Source organism: Accipiter gentilis, chromosome 34 (assembly GCF_929443795.1).
Source record: "Accipiter gentilis chromosome 34, bAccGen1.1, whole genome shotgun sequence".
NCBI classification, from domain to species: Eukaryota; Metazoa; Chordata; class Aves; order Accipitriformes; family Accipitridae; genus Astur; species Astur gentilis.
The window spans coordinates 3606573-3625573 of record NC_064913.1 but is presented as its reverse complement, the minus strand read 5'-3'; the positions used below and the strand labels follow the sequence as shown (position 1 = coordinate 3625573).

Genomic DNA, 19001 nt, shown 5'->3' with positions numbered 1-19001 from the left:
AACTCTTCAGAGTTTGAAACCTTTCTATCAACTAGTTACTTAAAAAAATAAATAAATGAAAGCAGCACAAAAGGGGACATAGTTGTTAAACACTGAATAAGTTTTCTGGAGGACCTCCTTTTTGGGTGTCCTACTACAGAAAAGGAAAATCAATTCACCAAAACTACTGAAGAGAACTAAATCTCCACCTTCTGAAAACCATATGCTCAAAAAAAGCACTCAATCAGCAGCAAAGAGGCTTTTTATTTGACTGGCAAATAACCCAAACAAATTATCTGCAAGACAATTTTATGTTACACTTACAGGGTGATCTGCATCCAGCTCAGATCCATACATCAAAACTCTCTGTGAACATTTGTCTAATTCAGATATCTTCCTGGGGAACCAAGGGACACAGTCAAGATCTGTAGAAGACAGAATATGAGTTGAATGTACTGGAGTGTAAGACTGTGGAGATACCTGTGCAAAACATTTGTCAGTGTCTAAATCAAGTGATACAAAAGCAGCCTTGCCTTCTTCATCAGTCCAGATGTTTTCTGGCGGATTGAGAGATACGATATTAGTTTGAAACTTGAGCAACTGGATTAGTTCATTAAATTCTTTCTTACTGCAGTCACAGTCCACAAAAATTTCCACTTCTGAGTTCCTTCTCTTTGATTTTCGTGATTCAATATGAACCATACTCACATGTTTCTCCTGTGGAAAGATGAAATAATGGATGAAATACAAACATACCAGCTAGAAGGGCAATATTGATGGCATATTCCTCAGGAAAGTTTTTCCCAGTTATTAAAAGGTGCTTTCACTGAAAGTACTCACTTTGTATTTACACAATTAGTTAGTGACACTTAAATACTGAAGACAAAAAAAATCTGTATACTGAAAGTAAAAATAAAACTATTATACTTACTGAAGAAATTAAACCAATTATTTAACTTTATCTACCAAGACAATCTCTTACAGAGGACAGTATAACATCAAAATTTTTAAAAAGATAAAAAAAATCTAATGCAATTTTATATTTACCTTTGCTATAAATACTAAATTCTAATGTAATTTTATTAGGCAATGTGCATAGTAATAATGTTAATGTAACTAGATTTGAGTGTGCTTCTTTAAATAGATGCTATTAAACATGTGCTACTTCAGTATCTCTTATGAATATGTGAGGAAGAAAATATTTTTGTGAGGATAGCTGTACATCAGTCCTCACCTATGTTTCTTACAGTAATTATCAATAACCTGAAGTGTTAATAGTAATAAAATTGTAATAAAATTATAACCTAATTTAATCTATTCTCTATTACAATGTCCCTGTCAAAACTAAAAGATGCAACAAACATGAGTGTGTGAACACTTCTAGCACAAAAACTTTCTTAGGGGGTATCTCTCCCACCACAACTACTGGTCTGCCAAGGGTGTCATACAACAACAGACAACCGTAACGTGTTATGGCTGACCTGATCTAGTGTTGTGATAGCCTTGTTTCAAAACAGGAGGTTGGACTAGATGACTGCTTTCAACCAATACTTCTGTTGACTCCGATTTTTTCCCCTTTTTTGCCAGACAGAAACTATCTGTTACTTTTCACAACTATCCTTTCACTTGCTCAGTGAAGCCAATAAAGCATCTTCTGACTTCCAAATGGGGAGAACTCCATGTTTGTACTTCCACTTGCCTGCTGTATTTTACATAAATGTCTATTTCAGATGGAGGTCCCCTCTGGTACAGCCAACCTGCTTTTACACCTCTGGATGGATATAAATTCTTTCACTGGCATGCTCCATAAGGTATGTATATGGTGTATCTCCTTAGCTAACCCATTCACATAACAAATTCACTTTGATCTACCCTAGGTTGAGTAGAGAACAAACCCTGTGCTCCCCTCACAGTACTCAAATCGTTAATGACAACGTGAATGGGGATGATATCTCTGCAACATCTTCCAGACATGTTTTAAGAGTGAGTTACATGCCCGTTCCCAAGAAGGGGGAGTTGCTTAAGTCCAAGATTTCAGGTATGAACCCATTCAAGCTTTTAAGCCAGAGCTACAGTTAGAGACACTTACCCTTTGGAGAGAAGCTGCATCGAAAACATGACGCCTTCTGCAGCTCCTATTAAATCTCTTAGGCTTCCCCTCTTTCTGTCAAACACTCCGCTTCCTGGCAGCCTCCCTCCTGTGTGTCTAACTCACCCCTTTTCTTTGGCTGGGGAATCTAAGTATCTAAACCAGCCTTGGGAACCTGCTCCCAGAGCCAGCTCCCATGAGTTAGCATTGGTATTGCCCAGTGCTCCCACACTTACACCCCTCGGATGGTGGGCTCCGAGGCAGCTCCTAACTTTCTCTTCACTGCACAGCACAGACTGAACAACCCAAGACTTTTATCATACTGCTTTGCTTTAACTATCCTCAGACATGCCTTCAAGCCCTCTTCAATTTATTAATAAGGCAAGCAGACTACATGCAGCACCAGCAGTCTGACCGAAAAACACTGACAGCATGGGGATCTATATGGGGACCAATACTTCACAATTTACATTCTAGTTAGACACATAGAAGCCCTGATCCTGCATGCACCTAAAGATGCGTTTAACTTCATGACCAAACACTGTCCTGCAGCAAGGCTGCCACCACCACCTGACTGTATGTAATTTAGATTCTGAACAGCTCTCTGAAAGTGCCTCCTTTCATTGTGGCCTGCACGGACACCTTCAAATCTAATTTACAGTGTTGAGAATCACACGACGGACATCTAAAGCGAATGGTGTGAACATCACCATCGCTGTTAAACTTTAGTCCACAAAACCCCTCATGAGCCCAAAATGCTTTGCTGAATGGTCCATAAAATTTTAAGTTACTTTTATTCAATTCTGCAGAGTATAACCGCACTCTATTCCTCTGCCACGGTCCGTTAGATTTATACCAACAAACAACCTGACCTCAGTAGCCTTCCTCAGTCCAGTCAGTGTAATGATTTGTAAGCTTTACCTGGAAGAGTCGGAGAGCTTTCACTAATCCACCAACTTCATTCTTCAAGGAAAACACCACAGCTGTCTTTCCACCTTCAGAAACAGATTCACCTTTCCCGTTTCCCTTATTCCCTTTCTTTTCCTCATTTTTCCCAGAACTGGATCTGTTTAGCTACAAATGGATAAAGAACAACATCAGCTCAGAGGCAAATGGGCATTTCGCAAAATTAAGTCTTTTTATGCAAAGAAAAATTTTTGTTAGAAAACAGCTGGAATGGAACTCATCCAGACTTATTTAAAAAGGTAATGCATTGACTTGAAACCAGAATCACAGGTCAAAGACAGCTGCTAGAAATGACTGTGTAAGAGGCCAGTCCGTAAAAAAGAACTTAAGGAAAAGCATATCAATGTTTAAGATACAAATATGGTTATTTTATTAGGGCAATGCTATCATTAGTAATAAATATGATGCAAATGGAGACAGTCTAAATTACTACAAAATTGCAGTGATGCTATTCTAACCTGTACCAGCCAATATACAATGATTTACACTGGTCTGTATTTTTGTATTAACCATTAAACTTAAAACACAAACTTTATGTTCTCTGTTGTAGTACAATTAATGTTGTCATGTAACGTCATTTTTCCTGAGAAAACAAAATGTCTGTTGATTATAAAAACAAGGACAGAAATATAAGCACAGACTGCATCATAGAATCACAGCATACCACGTTGGAAGGGACCTCAAGGATCACCTGGTCCAACCTGTCTTGGCAAAAGCACAATCTAGACAAGATGGCCTAACACCCCGTCGAGCCAAATCTTAAAAGTGTCCAATGTTGGGGAATCCACCACTTCCCTGGGGAGATTATTCTAATGGCTGATTGTTCTCATTGTGAAAAACTGCACCTCCCATAGAAGATGAGCTGGCTGAGGAACTAAAAAAAAAAAAATACAGAAAATGACACCATACTTGGCCACTCCTACATTCTTCTCACGATTTAGGGGTCAAAGACTGCTTTAAGCCAAATTTCAGCCAGCATTTTCCAAAAAAATGTAATTTTATCAGCTTAAATCTTGTTGAGATGCCAACAGTACAGCCTTTATAGACAATTTTTATAAGATCGACCATGATTTTCAAAAAACAGCTTGCATTTTCCAATACCCAGGTTGTGACTCCTGGAGCAATTAAATCTCCAGTGAGATGCTAACAGCTTTTTTATCATCCATAATACAGTCACTGAAAAAATGTGAAGATAGAAATTAAGAATCATATACAACTATTCCACGTGGATTAAATTGTCCTTTAGTAAACTGTAAAGCAGCTTACAGAAAATAACGCAAAAAAGAAGTTTTTAAACAGGTTTCGTAACACTTGATGAAAGCCAAGTTAAATCTCTTCTTTTTTCCTTACAGGTAGGTTATCCCACTTGCATAATGTCTGTGGACCTGCAACGATGGACTTTAGCAAAGGGTCTCCCTGTGCTTCTAGAAGATTTTACAAGATTTTGTCAAGTGCTTCATGAGCCAGCAAAAAATTAGTAAGCTTCAGCCCAACTCCTTTTCAAACCAGGTGATATAAAATGATGTTCTTAAAAATGGATATCACTGACAGTGACAAGACATTTGTATCACATCCATCTTAATGCATCCACAAGGTTCGTGTCAATTTGGTTTACTTTTTTGCTCAATCCTAGCCCGCTCTAAAATATCTCCCTCTACTGAATACAGAGCCCACAGCTCTCAAGTCAGCTCCCACTGGATCTTCTGAGATTATTTTTTTTAAGGTACAAGGTACAGGTACAAATGCACTGAATTAAAAAGAAGGCTAGTTAAAATGCATGATCTTACCAAAAGCCACGCTTTAAATGGCACGGGTTAAACCAGCCACATTTAAACTAGTTACTGGACATGGTAAAACGTCCCTGTGGTCTTTTCTAATCATTAGACTACACAGAAACAATCTGGAAAAGCAATTATGTTTGTAGAATGACATATGATGGGTTTCAAACATGCTCATTTTTTAGTAATTGAGCTTATTTGATCCTGCTCAGTAGGAGGTTTGCTCAGGGATAGTTCAGGGGAAGGTCGCTTTTGTTTTAACTTCAATAATATTTGGGATTTGGCTGAATCCTTTTCACATACATCAAACACACAACCTCCACATGAAGTGACAAAGGTGCCATTTTTATAGCATCTGTGATTTCTCACTGGGTCCTACTTCCTAGAAGCTATGTACCAAGGATTACATAGTCAACTGAGTGTCTGAAAATCTAAATACCATTGATTCCTCTGGGAAACGAGAGCACTTGGCACCTTCCAAGACTGTCACAGGTTGCCTAATACTCTCAAGCAAGCATTACCCAAAGTGATGACTGAAAGACCCTCTGAAGCATATGAAAACTAGAATACCTATTTGTTAGAAGCCCAGTAGAAGAGGCTGTGATACTGCAAGAACTCAAATCTTATCAGCCATGCTCATTAGTACACTTCATAATTAAATAATGAGTAGCAGGTCAATTTTCCTAAGGAAAATGAATTATCTGGAGCAAGTGCAAGTACTGAGGAATAAAAGTCATCTATAGCAGAACTCAAAGAAGAAAGTAGCTCAAATATAAAGACAGTAAAGCAAATTTATCATATTTAATTCAATATTTCCAACAGAAACAAACCACGTACGAACAGGGATACTTCACATTTTTCTATAAAGACAACAGGCCAGTTCACAACTGGTACAAAGTGGTGCATTCTCTTCATTCTACTCAAGTGATCTGAATCTTCATGTGTTGCAAAATTTCACAGGAGGCAAAGTCTTCATAATCCTAAACGTTTCACGTATTGAGAGCAGATTACATTATTAGCACCTATTAAAATTCTTTACTCGTATTAAAGTAAATTCCTATTCAAATACGTTTACCTGTAAGCGTCCAGAACTTTATCCCGTGCTTGAAATCACCCAAGCACCTGTTGCACCCACATCATCATCTTACAGAGAACTGCTTTTACCTCCCGAGAGGGTTTTCAAGAGGGAAATTGCATGATTCTCGCACCCCTGCTAGAAGCTGGGAAACCTCAAAGCCAGCTGCTCAGCCATGGAAGTGCCACGGGCACTTTGTGTGCTGCCAAAAAAAAAGTTTTATGTTACCGTGCTCCGAGGTTTGCGACTGCCTCAAAAAGAACTTGATTCGGCTGACGCATACAGCCCGCAGGAGTAACTTTCAAAATTCAAGCACTTAAAACCACCTGAACCGGACCCCAATGCTGTTGTCTTATTCCAGCAGCCGCACGGTTCGCTCCTGCAGCAAGGCTTGGATTTCTAAGGCAACTTTCATTCAGAGGTTTTTGAATCAGACAGCCTTTCGAACGAGGACCGATCGGGCGGCCAAATTCGCTCCGCCGGCCCCTGCTGAAAAACTCCTCGCCTGACCTCAAAGCGAAGAGGCAGGGGGGCGGCTCCCTGGCACCGGGCCCCCCAAACCCGACCCACCGGCTCTCCCCCCCCACCTCCGCCGGCAAAGCCCCGCTCCCGGCCCCGCCACTTACGGTGAGGCCGCCGCCGGCGGGCCGCTCCTCCGGCAGGGCCGAGTCCAGCGAGAATCCCCTCCGCGCCCAGTACTTACTGGAGAACATCATCATGGCGGGCTGCATGGGGCCGGGCGGGAAGAGGGGGGGGTGGGCAACGCCGCGCTCTGCCCGCCTCGCCCCGCGGCGGCTCCTTTTATACGCCCCCGCGGAGACTGATGGAAACCCGATTAGGGAGAGACCCGTCGCCGGGTGACGAGAGCCGCCGGCAGATAGACGCCCACCGTTCCCGCTTACCTCAGCCGACGGCGGGGCGGGACGGGACGGGGAGCGGGGTGGGCGCCGGGCGCTGCCCACCCTACCCGCCCCCAACCCCGGCAGGACACCCCCACAGACAGACAGACCGACCCCGACCGATGGCCGTGAGGGCGGCGGGCACCTCGGGGGGGGAGGGAGAGTTGTGCCGACCGCCATCCCGGAGAACCCCCCCCCGCTGTGGGACGGTTCCCGCCTCTGGGGCTTGCCTTCGGGCGACGGCCTCCAACCTTCCCCTCACAGCGCTTCCCGCCTCAGCCCGGCCGGCGGTCACCCGGCGCCGGCCGCCTGCTTCGGGCGGGGAAATAACCGCTTTGAAGCCGGGGAAGCCGAAGCCGGGCGGCCGTCTCCTTCCAGCGGGGGTAGAGGGGCAACAGGGCAGGGGAGGGCTTCCAGCCCCCCGGGGCTCTGGCGAGAGGCAGCGGGCTCGGCGGTGCCGGGACAGGGCCCGGCCGGGGACAGTGTGCCGAGGAAAGGTCGGGACCGAGATTCTACAGGGAAAAGTTGTGTAGAAATGGTGATGGGAGAAGCGGTTTGAGGTAGAGATTCATCTCTCTGCCGTTTAGGGAGTACTGTGTTGAAAAACGGGCTGGTTCGGGGAAGGTGTAATAAGGGACAGAAATTATATCTCGTAATGAACGACCTTACGTACCTTATATATTGAAGGCTGACTGGTGGCACGCAAAGGGCGCTGCCACTGAAAGAGAATGCTTAACCGTAGAAAGCTTTTTAATCAAGGCAGCAGTGGCTGTGGTTTCTGCCTGAGCTGTGTCAGGGCCGGACTCCGTCGGACGACTCTCCTCTAACCACAACATCAGTAAATCAGTTAATCACCTAAGAAAGTAAAACAATCCCATACCGATCCTGGAGGGCTTTTATATTTTTATGTATGTGGTGACTTCTCTTGTCTCTAGAATACTCGTGTCTTGGGGTAAAGATTGTTTGGGGCTTTTTTTAAGAATTCGTTTAGTACTTCATTTCAGACTACTGTTAGCTCAAGTTTTAAGTGAGCAGAAGGCAACTGCTTAAACAGAAACTTGGCTGCAGCATTAAGGTACTGGCTCAGTCTCTCAACCCCACTTGTGAAATTGTTTTAGGGTTTTTAATTTCTCTTACACTAACATTCTGAGGTCAAACACTCCTTTTGTCACCTACCACTGTCGCTTACTCTGCCTGTAATTTCCTCCCTGCTCCTCTCATTTTCCAAAACTGTTCCATGACCTACTTCGAATAAATAAGTTACCTTACAGAGTGTAGGACTGAACAGCACATCTGGATTGGGAGAACCATTTCAGTAAATTTCCTTCAAATACATACAGGGTTTTCTCTGTTCCAATGCACCATGCGGGGGGAAATCGTCACTGAAAAGCACCATCGGTGACTCACCCCACAGCCTCCCTGAACAGGGACAACCTAGCTGAACACAACAGCCGGCATTGTGTGGCCTCAACTTTGATTGAGAGGAAAAAGTTAAAAGTCAGATCCCCTGAAGCTGAGACACTGAGCAGGGAGCTGCACAAGGCAAGCAGGAGGTATCGCTTGTTGTACTAAGCCTCACGTCACATCTAACTCTCAGCTGCAGATCACCTCCATTCCTCAGCATCTTACAACTAGCATTTACAGATCTGCATCATCAGGGAATTCATTTTGCTCTTAAAAAGAGACCAACACGGAAGCACAACAGAAGATTTGCGACCATTTCATAGCTCCCGTGGAGTTTCACAGAATTTTACTGTTTGTCACAACCAGTAACAAAAACCAGCAAAAGCTTCCAGTCTAAACTGGCCACTACCAGTCAGGTGACCCCCTTAAAATGGACGGTCATGCTCAATGTTAACGACTGGGACAGGTTCACAGCTGCCTCAGAACTGGTGAGAGGCCTGAAGTAAACCCTTTTAGCTTCACTTTTCCAGAGTTTCCCATGTGTGAAATGAAATGAGGATCCTTTCTTCTGCTTGACAGTAAGATTGTAATAATATTTGGTTCCTCTGCCTGCTCCTGCAATGCAAATCAATCATTTTCATTCTGCTAACCCACAAAGTTTTACTTCCATTTTCCCAGTTAGGGGAAAACATGTCTATGTGCAATAGTTCAGTCTCATATCCTAAGTTATCAAGACAGATTCTCTGTCATGTTTATTCATTATTTTTAATAACGAGAAGCACGTCAGAGTCTTTGAACTTTGATATTCGTACCTGCTATGCCTGAGATACTTAGACACAGTTCCTGCAGTCAGTTTACAAGAGTGAGACCACTTAGCACTCTCCAAATGCTCCAGTGACAAAACCGAGCTCAGCTAAGCAGGCTTTTCTCCTACCAGCATGACAGAGCATGATTTTATCTACTGTTAGATGCTAGCTCTGCAGCTGGGACATCACACAAATCATTGACCCTACTCCCCGGTACCTTTACTATCTATCACAGCTCCGTGCAGTAACTAGAGCGTGGCAAAGGTTTTCTGCCTCTCGTTAACATCTTCAGGATGACTCATGAATGCAAAACAAAGGTGCATTATGTCAGCAGGTACTTAACACAGGCAGGGAAGACTAAAATTCAACTATTTTAACCATGCTGCCTGCCCATGAATGCCACAGAGAGATTGCTTCTCCCTTGAGAGGAAGTTGTTCTTTTGCAACTTGTATTTTGTAGGTGGACTTTCCCATATCAATGCCAGAACGAAAGGCATACATTTATGGACTGAAAATGTTTATTTCTTCTTTGTTCTAGCTACAGTACAACAGAGCTGGCATATGGCTCTGGGAATACTGCTAAACTACAGATTTTGTTCAGAGCTCAACTAATTTTTCTGTAGTTCACAGTGCTGTATATGTAACACAAGTGAACACTTAAAATTGCCTAACAAAAAAAAAAAGGAAGTTCATTGAAGCAACTATTCAAAAATGTCTGTTCTAGAATGTGTGTCAGGATGTGTCGGGTGGTTTAACCCCAGCCAGCAACTAAGGACCATGCAGCCACTCACTCACTCACTGCCCTCCTATCCAGTGGGATTAGGAGAGAGAATCAGAAGAAAAAAAAGTAAAGCTCATTGATTGAGATAAGAACAGTTTAATAGAACAGAAAGGAAGAAACTGGTGATAATAACAACAATAATAAAATGACAATAATAATAAAAGGATTGGAATATACAAAACAAGTGATGCACAATGTAATTGCTCACTTCTCGCCAACTGATGCCCAGTTAGTTCCCGAGCAGTGATCCCCCCCCCCCGCCCAGACCAACTCCCCCCAGTTTATATACTGGACATGACGTCCCATGGTATGGAATACCCCTTTGGCCAGTTTGGGTCAGCTCTCCTGGCTGTGTCCCCTCCCAACTCCTTGTGCCCCTCCAGCCGTCTCGCTGGCTGGGCATGAGAAGCTGAAAAACCCTTGACTTGGTATAAACCCTACTGAGCAACAACTGAAAACATCAGTGTGTTATCAACATTCTTCTCCTACTGAACCCAAAACATAACGCTATACCAGCTACTAGAAAGAAAATTAACTCTGTCCCAGCCAAAACCAGGACAGGGTGCCACACAGCAATCTTATTTCACTTTGGGAAATGGAGTTAATGTTGATAGCGAGAAATAACAAGATAAGCTTACTTTTACTTCCAAAAGGCATCTTATTGCCTATAATCAGAATTCAGAAACTGCAAGATCCTCTTTAGTTTACACACACATATTTTCTCCTCTTATGAGAGAACAGAGTCACTGTTGTCTGAAATCCCAAGCTAAGCAATTTTTAAGCTTAAAAGATTGCAGAATTCTCAAGTGGAAGTTTAAATCCAAAGCAAGTTTGGGAGAAGTTTTCAATGTTTGAGCCATTTCCCCCCCCCCCCCCCGCCCTAGAGATAGTGACTGTCTATTTCAGCAGTTTTCCTTAAAACTATTTGTAACATTTACTGTAGTTTGATGACATATACTAGCAACCTTAAGACCATCCATTTGATTTTAACAGGAGGATAAAATTCACAGTGCAGAGTAGCTAGTATACACCAAGAAATAATCTGGCTCTGGCTCTCCCAGCTCACCACCAAGTCTTTGTCTACAGGTATGCTACAGCAGGAAGGAGAACTTTCAAGTCATCATGTGGCAGAACAGGGAAAGAAATGAACCTATGCAAAAGTATCAAAAAAGCATAAAGAAAGACAGACTTCACAAGGATCTAAACATGAAAAGAACAACATTATTCAGTGTAAGGTCAAAAAGGCAAGGAGGAGAACAGATACGCTTATTGTTAATGCAAGAGATGTTGACACAAGCAGAAAATAGAAATCTCAATACCTAACCAAATGACAATTTAGTTGGTAAGACAAGGACTTTGTGAAATAATTGACAAGTGGACTAGCCAAAGGAGCTTCTTCAACAAGGAAAGAAAGATGTACAATCTCTTCCCAGATTATCAGAGATACACACACCAACTCCAAAGTCCATTTCTCTGAGTGATATATAGGTCTGCTGAAAAATCTATGTTGAGAATGTAGACTTAATTTTTAAGTCATGAAGATATGGCAAGCACAGGTTTTCAAGCAGCTAGCAAAACCAACCCAAGTTCTAGTAGCACTAAGGGGATTTTAATCAACCAATACCTCTTAGGAAAGGATATCTACCAAATGATAGACTGGCTAGGAAGATCTGGGAATACAAATGATAAATTTTGATCCAGGATTTGGAAGAAAACAATGAAAGGAGAGGCTCTGGTACATTTGATCTGAGCCAACAGGGAGGAACTGGTTGAAAATATTATGAAGAAGGTGGACTGTTTGAGAATGAACATAAAATGAATTCACGATCTTCAGCAAAAAAAGGTTCTAAGAAGAAAACAGAAACTGACAATTTCAGAAAAAAGTACTTCAATAAATTCAGTTATTACAACCCCCAAGGGGAGGAAACCTAGAGCAGAAAGACAATTCTTTCCTTGCTTCAGGAAAACCCCAAAGTTTCATCAGGTAACTGTTTTACTGTAGACAAAGTGTAGTCTTCTACTACACTTTTACTGGTAGTATTGTAAGTCATTAGTTTATCATTATCTTCAATTCAAAAAAGGAGCTTACCGGAGAGGAAAACCAGGACCAACCTACTAAATACAGGCAGCGTAACACATTAACACATAGACAAAGGCTGTGGTACAAAATTCAAAGTAATTAGTATGAGACATCAAAAGCAATTTCTTCTTTAAATACAGCAGCAGCCAGAAGAATTGAAGTATTAGACCACTACAGAACATGAGGAAAGGACAAAACAGAAAAAACTTAAAATCATCTAAGTACTTAATGTTTTTAATAATTCTTTGCTAAAAGAATCAGCTGTGACCAGGGGCCTACCATAATTAATAGCAAGGGCAGAGAGGTAAGCTCTTAGCTTTTAACAAGGTGAAACAATGTTGGAGAATATTTGGGATAAGTCTCATCATAGCAAGTGATTTGGCACAGAAACCACACTTACAGAGTAGGCTCATTAAATCTCTGCCATCAATAACTATTTGAAGAACTCATGGGATGGACAAGCGACAAAAGCCTAGGAAAAGGCCAAAATTATATGCATTTTCAAGAAGATATTGGGGAAGAAGGGCTGAAGAATTATGGACCAGTCTAATTTCATTTGTTTGAGAGAACAGAAGTACCGAAATTATTTGTAAAGACCTGGAAGATAACAGATGATTAAACAGTCAAGATGGATTTGCTGAGAACAAATTGAGTCAAGCAAATCTCATTTCCTCTTATGACAGGCCTGCGGACCAAGGCAAAACAATACATGTCATTCATCTTGATGGCAGTGAAGCATTTGGCATGGTCTTTCATAACATTCTCACAAGGCAGATAAGGAAACCAGGTCCTGATGAAACCAATAGATCGGACAAAGGGGTGGGTTCACTGTTAAATGGAAGGGCGCAGAGAACAGGACAGCCACAAGTACCTACTCTCACTCCTATACTATTTAATAATAACCTAAATGACCATGTAGAGACCACCCATAAATTCCCAAACTGTACCTACCTCAGAGATACTGTAAGAGTTACAAAATTTAAACAGATCTCAACAGCAGGAGGGCTCCTTATAGGCAACCAGCTGCACCATTAGAAGAGAAGGCAGAGCTCCCATGGAAGGGAGTGAGAAGTTAACAGAAAATCACCAGCTGCATACCATCATTCCATCTGCCCTGGAAGTCCACAAACACCTGAAAAGTGCTTGCATAATAGACTGCAGGATCTACAAAGGTATCCTCCAAACAGATTAGACAAGAATGTGGCAGAAGAGAGATGTGCCTTCCAACAGGAGATAGTCAAGATAGTCTATCATCGACAAGCTTTTAAAAGTGCCTCCCCATTCTGCAAATCTATGATTTTAACAGACTTGCTATACGTATATACTCAGCTGTACACCTCACAGTGAAAAAATGTGTGATCAATCTGGTTAGAAGAACTCCTTAAGTCTGAAATTTATCAGCTCCGTTATGTGGTTCACCATACAGTGCACAAATCAGTCATATCAGCACAAAAGATATAGCGGCACGGGGCAGAGAACAAGGAACCGGGACTGCCTCTTCTGGTAGCAGTAGTTGCACTGTTGTTGCTGCTTGAGCAACGATCAAGTCCCTGAACCCAAGTATCCGTACATTGAAGACTTTTGTGGTCTCCTGCATCAGTTACTTTAACAGCAAAACCAGAAGGTGTGTGGAAGCTCTCCAAGACCAATGCCCAAAGGCAGCATGCACCCACATAACTTAAAGGACACCTGGACCAATTCATACACCAAGAGTATTTTGGAAAAGTTTCTGGTGTTGCATCTCATTGAGTTATGACAAGCAACAGAACAGCTGACTACAAGTTGCTTATATGTAATACAACTACTTTTTGCACCAGGTCTAGATGGACGCTTAAAAAGTGTCTGTCCTCCTTGCTGAACAGTGCCTGCACGGCGCTGAGGCTCCCTCGCTTCGTCCCCTGGCGGTGGGCAAGAGGTTGAGAGCGGACACAGCCGGGACAGCCGACCCAAACTGACCAAAGGGATCTTCCATACCACAGGCCATTGTGGTCAGCAGTAAAAACTCAGGGGAAGGAGGAGGAAGCGGGGATGTTCGTGGTCACAGCGTTTCTCTTTCCAAGGAACCTGTGCTGAGGTCTTGCTTTCCAGGAGGTGCCTGGACATCTGCCTGCTGATGGGCAGCAAGGAATGAAACCCTCTTTGTGGTTGGCTTGCGGGAGCAGCATGTGCTTTCCCTGTTAAACTATCACGGTCTCAGTCCACGATCCTTCTTGCCTGCCTTCTATTTTCCCCCCATCCCATGGGAGAGGGGAGTGGGCGAGGGGCTGGGTGGGTGCTCGGCTGCTGCCCAGGGTCAACCACAACACACAGAGAGGAACCAAGTGACCACCATTTGCTGAACTGCTACCCCAGGCAAAAATTTAAGCTCTACACAATGGGGCTCTGCAGTTAGTTGGTTAATAACAACACAGAAACAGTCTAAGAACTAATGTTGAGTACACGTAGCCTGTATAATCAAAATATATACTATAATCGAATTCCTTCAAAACATAACCCATCTAGATGACTTCATTTATTTGAATTACATGGACCGTTTGAAATATATATTTGATTCAAGTGTGAAATTCATTTTGGATAAGGCAAAAAGTGACATCCCTACAATACATTTTGTTTGCAATTCATCAGAAAATTCAGTTTGTGCCAAAGATATAGTGATTTAATGCAAAAAAATAGCACACATTCTCTAAAAAATATTTACGATTAAAATCCCCACTTGAATGAAAAATGAAATTCAAGCTTAATTTACACAAGGCCTGCACTGCAATAACATCACTTAATTGAATAGCAGACATTCTCAATTCCTGCTAAATGTGAAGCACAACTCATCTTTTAACACCAAAAAAAAGGATTTGAAATCAAATATAATAGCACACATACATGAAATCTGTCTGTTAAATGCTCAGTTACGTGTCTGTGTTTCACCGCCTTATCTATGCTCTCACAGACACGTCAACTATTGAGGTAGATATAGGTATGTAATTGCACAAACAGAACCAAGGGCTAGGATTTCCTGCTTTAATCCCAGCCATCACAGAGCAGGTCATGGAATTTCTCTCCTAAGAACAAGCGCTGACTTCTCCGCCATGATTCTTTTACACAGACAGGGCACCAGTCACTGACTAGAAATATTCAGAAAAGAGTCAACGATTTGAAAAAATACATTTTGATATTTAGTCAGCCACAGACAAAATCATGTTACCAGCCAGTTTTCTACAGCCCACAGACCAAACTTCAGTTTTTAAGTTGCATCTATACAAGAACGTTGACTAAAACTGAGTCTGAGGAATAAACACATTTGCTAATCAAATTATTACTCCTGCACGCAGCCCACTTAAATTATTTTTTTCCAATCCCATTTGTAATGTGAATCAATTCACAGATGCACTTTTCACTAACCTGTTCAGCTTGGTTGTTTCTGTTGTTTAACAAGGAACAGTGTGAGGAGAACATAGATTTTACCTACAGAAATTCAATCCCAAACTTGGTAAGGCTTCATTTGCATCACACTAGGATGCATGAATTGTGCTAGCGGTACCAAAACTTGTTCAAGGTCCCAACTGTGAATGCTAAATAATTTACAATAAAAACGGTTTTTTCAAGTTAGGCAAGAGTCTTTTAACAGACAATTATTCAGAAAAGTGAGGGAAAAGTGCCTCCGTTATTTTGAACTACAACAGTGTCTCAAAAAGTGAAAGCTAGAAAAATACCTTTTACAGCTTTCTGAAAAGTTTCAGAAATGGAGCTTTGATTCAGTGCTCAAGACTATATTTGAAAGTAGTGAGGAATCTGATTCCTCAACTGCTTTGGCCAATTAGGGCCAAAGAATTTTAGATAGTAATACGTGAGGAAAAACTAGAAAGAATAACTGAAGAGGCACCATCAGCCATCTTAAATTTGTCCACTAGAAAACTGCAAAAGTCTTAAGAAAAAACTTGTTAGTGACAAACTGGGCTTGTTGAACATTAATGCCTTCATTTTAATTAAACTACAGATCAGACCAAAAACATTGCTAATACAGCCAACATCACAGTAGTTCCACATCTGGTTCTTAAAGCAATCAGGACCTGTTATAACATATACGTGGCCTTTATATTCTTTAGGAAGATCACCCACAACGATGAATACAAACCCTCCACACCTGACATGGGTTTGAAGGCCACTAGCTACCACGTTCACTGGGTGCAAACGCAGTCATAGATGCACAGGACAGGCACCCATTTGCTAAATGTATTCAATGTAGCTGAAGTGTTAAGTGATTACTATGGGCAATTAAGTATAGCATCATCCTTTTATAGTTGGGTTGTTTTTTTTTTTAACCTCCCAGTATTAAAACCATTCTATGAACATTCACATTGGTCCAAACTTCCAAGAAGCTTCAGCCAATTCTCCTTTTTGCAAGCTATCCTCTTGCCCTCAAACAGAAGAAAAAATCCGCAAGAATGTACTTTTGAAACAAACAAAATTGCCCGAACAGGCAGAATGTGAAAAATCTCTCTTAAGGAGAGACCTACATAAATGCAATTTTTACCTTGGAACAGGTAACGCTGGAATACTGCTACAATTGGAAGTACGAAGTTTTAAATGCTCACCCCCAAAAGATAATTATCTTCAAAAGTCAAGCATTTAAAAAACCCAACCAACCAAAAAACAGGTTTGCAGGAACTAAACAAGCATTGCCTCTTTTATAGCCTGACAACTGTAACCAAAAATGTGTTCGGAGTTAATTCACGTTTGTTAATTCCAAGCAATCTAAATCATTCACATACAACAAATACATAATTACACATCCAGAACCTCCCACCCATGGCATTTTTTCAGCCGTCGTGATCCTGATTAAGGCCTCTCACAGTGTCTGCAGTCTCAGCTTAGACCAAATCCTTCCCTCACAGTCAGAAACGCTTTGGTGGAGGAGGAGGTTCCTCTCGATTGCAACTCTTTGCAAGGCTCCCTGTCAGCAGGAAGGAAACTACAGGTAGCGAACGGCTGCAGAGGGCGTTTCATCTTCTTGTTGGGAAGCGGAACAAGCCTACCTACTCCAAGCTTCCACAGCAGCTGCTCACTGTTAATTCAGGAGCAACCTTCTCGTCCTTGACATCCGAGTGCTTAATACAAAGGGAAAAGATCAACAATTATACCCAAAAAGGAAAGGCAAAACTTTAAGGGCTGGTAGTTATTTCATAGCAGCCATAGCTGTAATTCTAAGAAATGTAGTGCTAACAAGTAACAGAATTCCACTTAAATATGCTTTTCCTAAACATTTGAATATTCATGTTCAGTCAGTTATGATTTTCTTCAAGAGCTTAGTACGTTGCAAATAATTTTGTGGCTGCATATCCTGAATAACTCAGAGCCATGCATAGTTAATTGACAGACTTGCCCATTACATCTATCAGTTTTAGACACTTCCCTCCCCCCTTCTGTAGTTTCATTTTAACATAATTTCTGACAAAAACATTTTGCAAGTACTCTTCAAAGTGAACTAGGTACTCCAAAAATACTGAAACTGACTTGCTTAGTATATTGGAACCAAAGTGTTGGTTACATAAGTTCTAATGCCTTTATGTATTCTACGCCACGTTAAATGAACTGCCAAGAAGCACAATGCTCAACAGCGAACAAAGGCATGATGCTTCACAGTAATTTCCTGGACAGGAAATGAAAGGCTATAGATACGCCGAGCTGTGAATCCTCGACTCTCACCGCATAAGACTCCTCTTATTAACTGATGAGAGATAGCACACTGACGATATTAAAACCAAAATCTATACTGATTCAGCTCTCCACTGTTTGTTCACAACTGGTGAGAGAAGTTTATTCGGGTCTCAAATTATTGTAACAACTTGATTTATCTATTAAAGCCTTTTTGTATTACTTGTATTTGCTTTAGATGGTACAAATAACATTTGTAAAAGTAAACTGCTCCAGAAGAAAAGAAAGCTCCGCCATATCCCACACATCAACAGCCTAGAGATGAAACGCATGTTCCCCTCTGTAATAAACAAGTATTCCCACTGCTCTTCATTACTCACACATGCACAGTATCGATGGACTAACCATCGTTAGCTGTCCCCTCTCTCATGTTCTTACATCAACAACCAGACAACTAGATTTTTTCTCTAAATATGATTTAATTAAAAACACTAAATCAGCTTTGATTTTTATTTTATATATGTACAATAGTTACCAAATAATGAATACACTGAATCAGTTATGTTAAATTTCACATAACGTCAAAGGACATCAGCATGGCATGGAATAAACTCACACTGCCTTTTGCATATACAAAAAATGCATTAATGTTAATTGTGATTACTATTTTGGTTTGTGGTTTGTTTTTTTTATAACCTGCTTATTAATTCTCCAAATAATCTTGGCATAAAAACAGTGTAAGTAGTTAATTGATCAGTTAATATATTAGCAAAGACAAACATTAGTAAAGTTTGCAAGAAATCAATTGCAAAATTACCTCAAGTGTAGAACTGAGTGTATTCACATGAAAGTTACCTTCAGTTAGAAAAGTTTTGAAAAAGAGCCCAAGTTGGAACTGTGCATTAATTTGGTCAAACCGATTCATATGAATGAACAGTCAAGTTTATTCAGATATTGAAAATATGACTATCCTTTTAGTATTCACAAACATTTGTGTATATAGTGTGTGTAGGTGTGTAAATATATATATGCATATATAAAGTGAAGATATGTTAATGTAAAAATATACTGTTCATCCACTCCGTTACACAAAATTCAGTATTTGGACATTAAACTGTGTAAGTATAAATGTCCACTTCAAATCTACATTCAACCAGCAACAAATACTTAGAAGTATTTTTGTAAACATTTGAGACAGGGAAAACCCATTCATTTACAAAACAATCCTTCTTTAACACATGAGCATCTCCTCATCTTGAAAATTTTGTACAGCAGCTTCAGCTGGGCTATTATGAATCTGCTCAAATCAAAGAGCTCACACTTAGGTCAATACGTGTGAAAGCTCAGCAAATGCACCATTTTCAAATTCATTCTTAATCACCATCCATTTCCAGTTCACCAGCAAAAAGAAAATGCACTTGGCTACAAAAATATTAAGGAATGTTATTGAAAACAAAAGGCTATTTTGGTAGAAGAAACTACAAAAATAGTTGAG

General features: G+C 41.1%; 1 protein-coding gene across 1 annotated transcript in view; it reads right to left on the bottom strand.

Moving 5' to 3' along the window:
- The window catches only part of TPH2 (tryptophan hydroxylase 2), a 51375-nt gene extending 44680 nt beyond the window's left edge, over positions 1-6695 (bottom strand). Inside the window, exons 1-4 of the mRNA XM_049792060.1 lie at positions 6514-6695; positions 2990-3142; positions 513-696; positions 304-404 (exon numbers count right to left, since the gene is read on the bottom strand). Coding sequence (XP_049648017.1) covers positions 304-404; positions 513-696; positions 2990-3142; positions 6514-6618 — 543 coding nt within the window. The 5' untranslated portion in view covers positions 6619-6695. The remainder of the gene's footprint in view (positions 1-303; positions 405-512; positions 697-2989; positions 3143-6513) is intronic.
- Positions 6696-19001: the final 12306 nt, after the last annotated feature.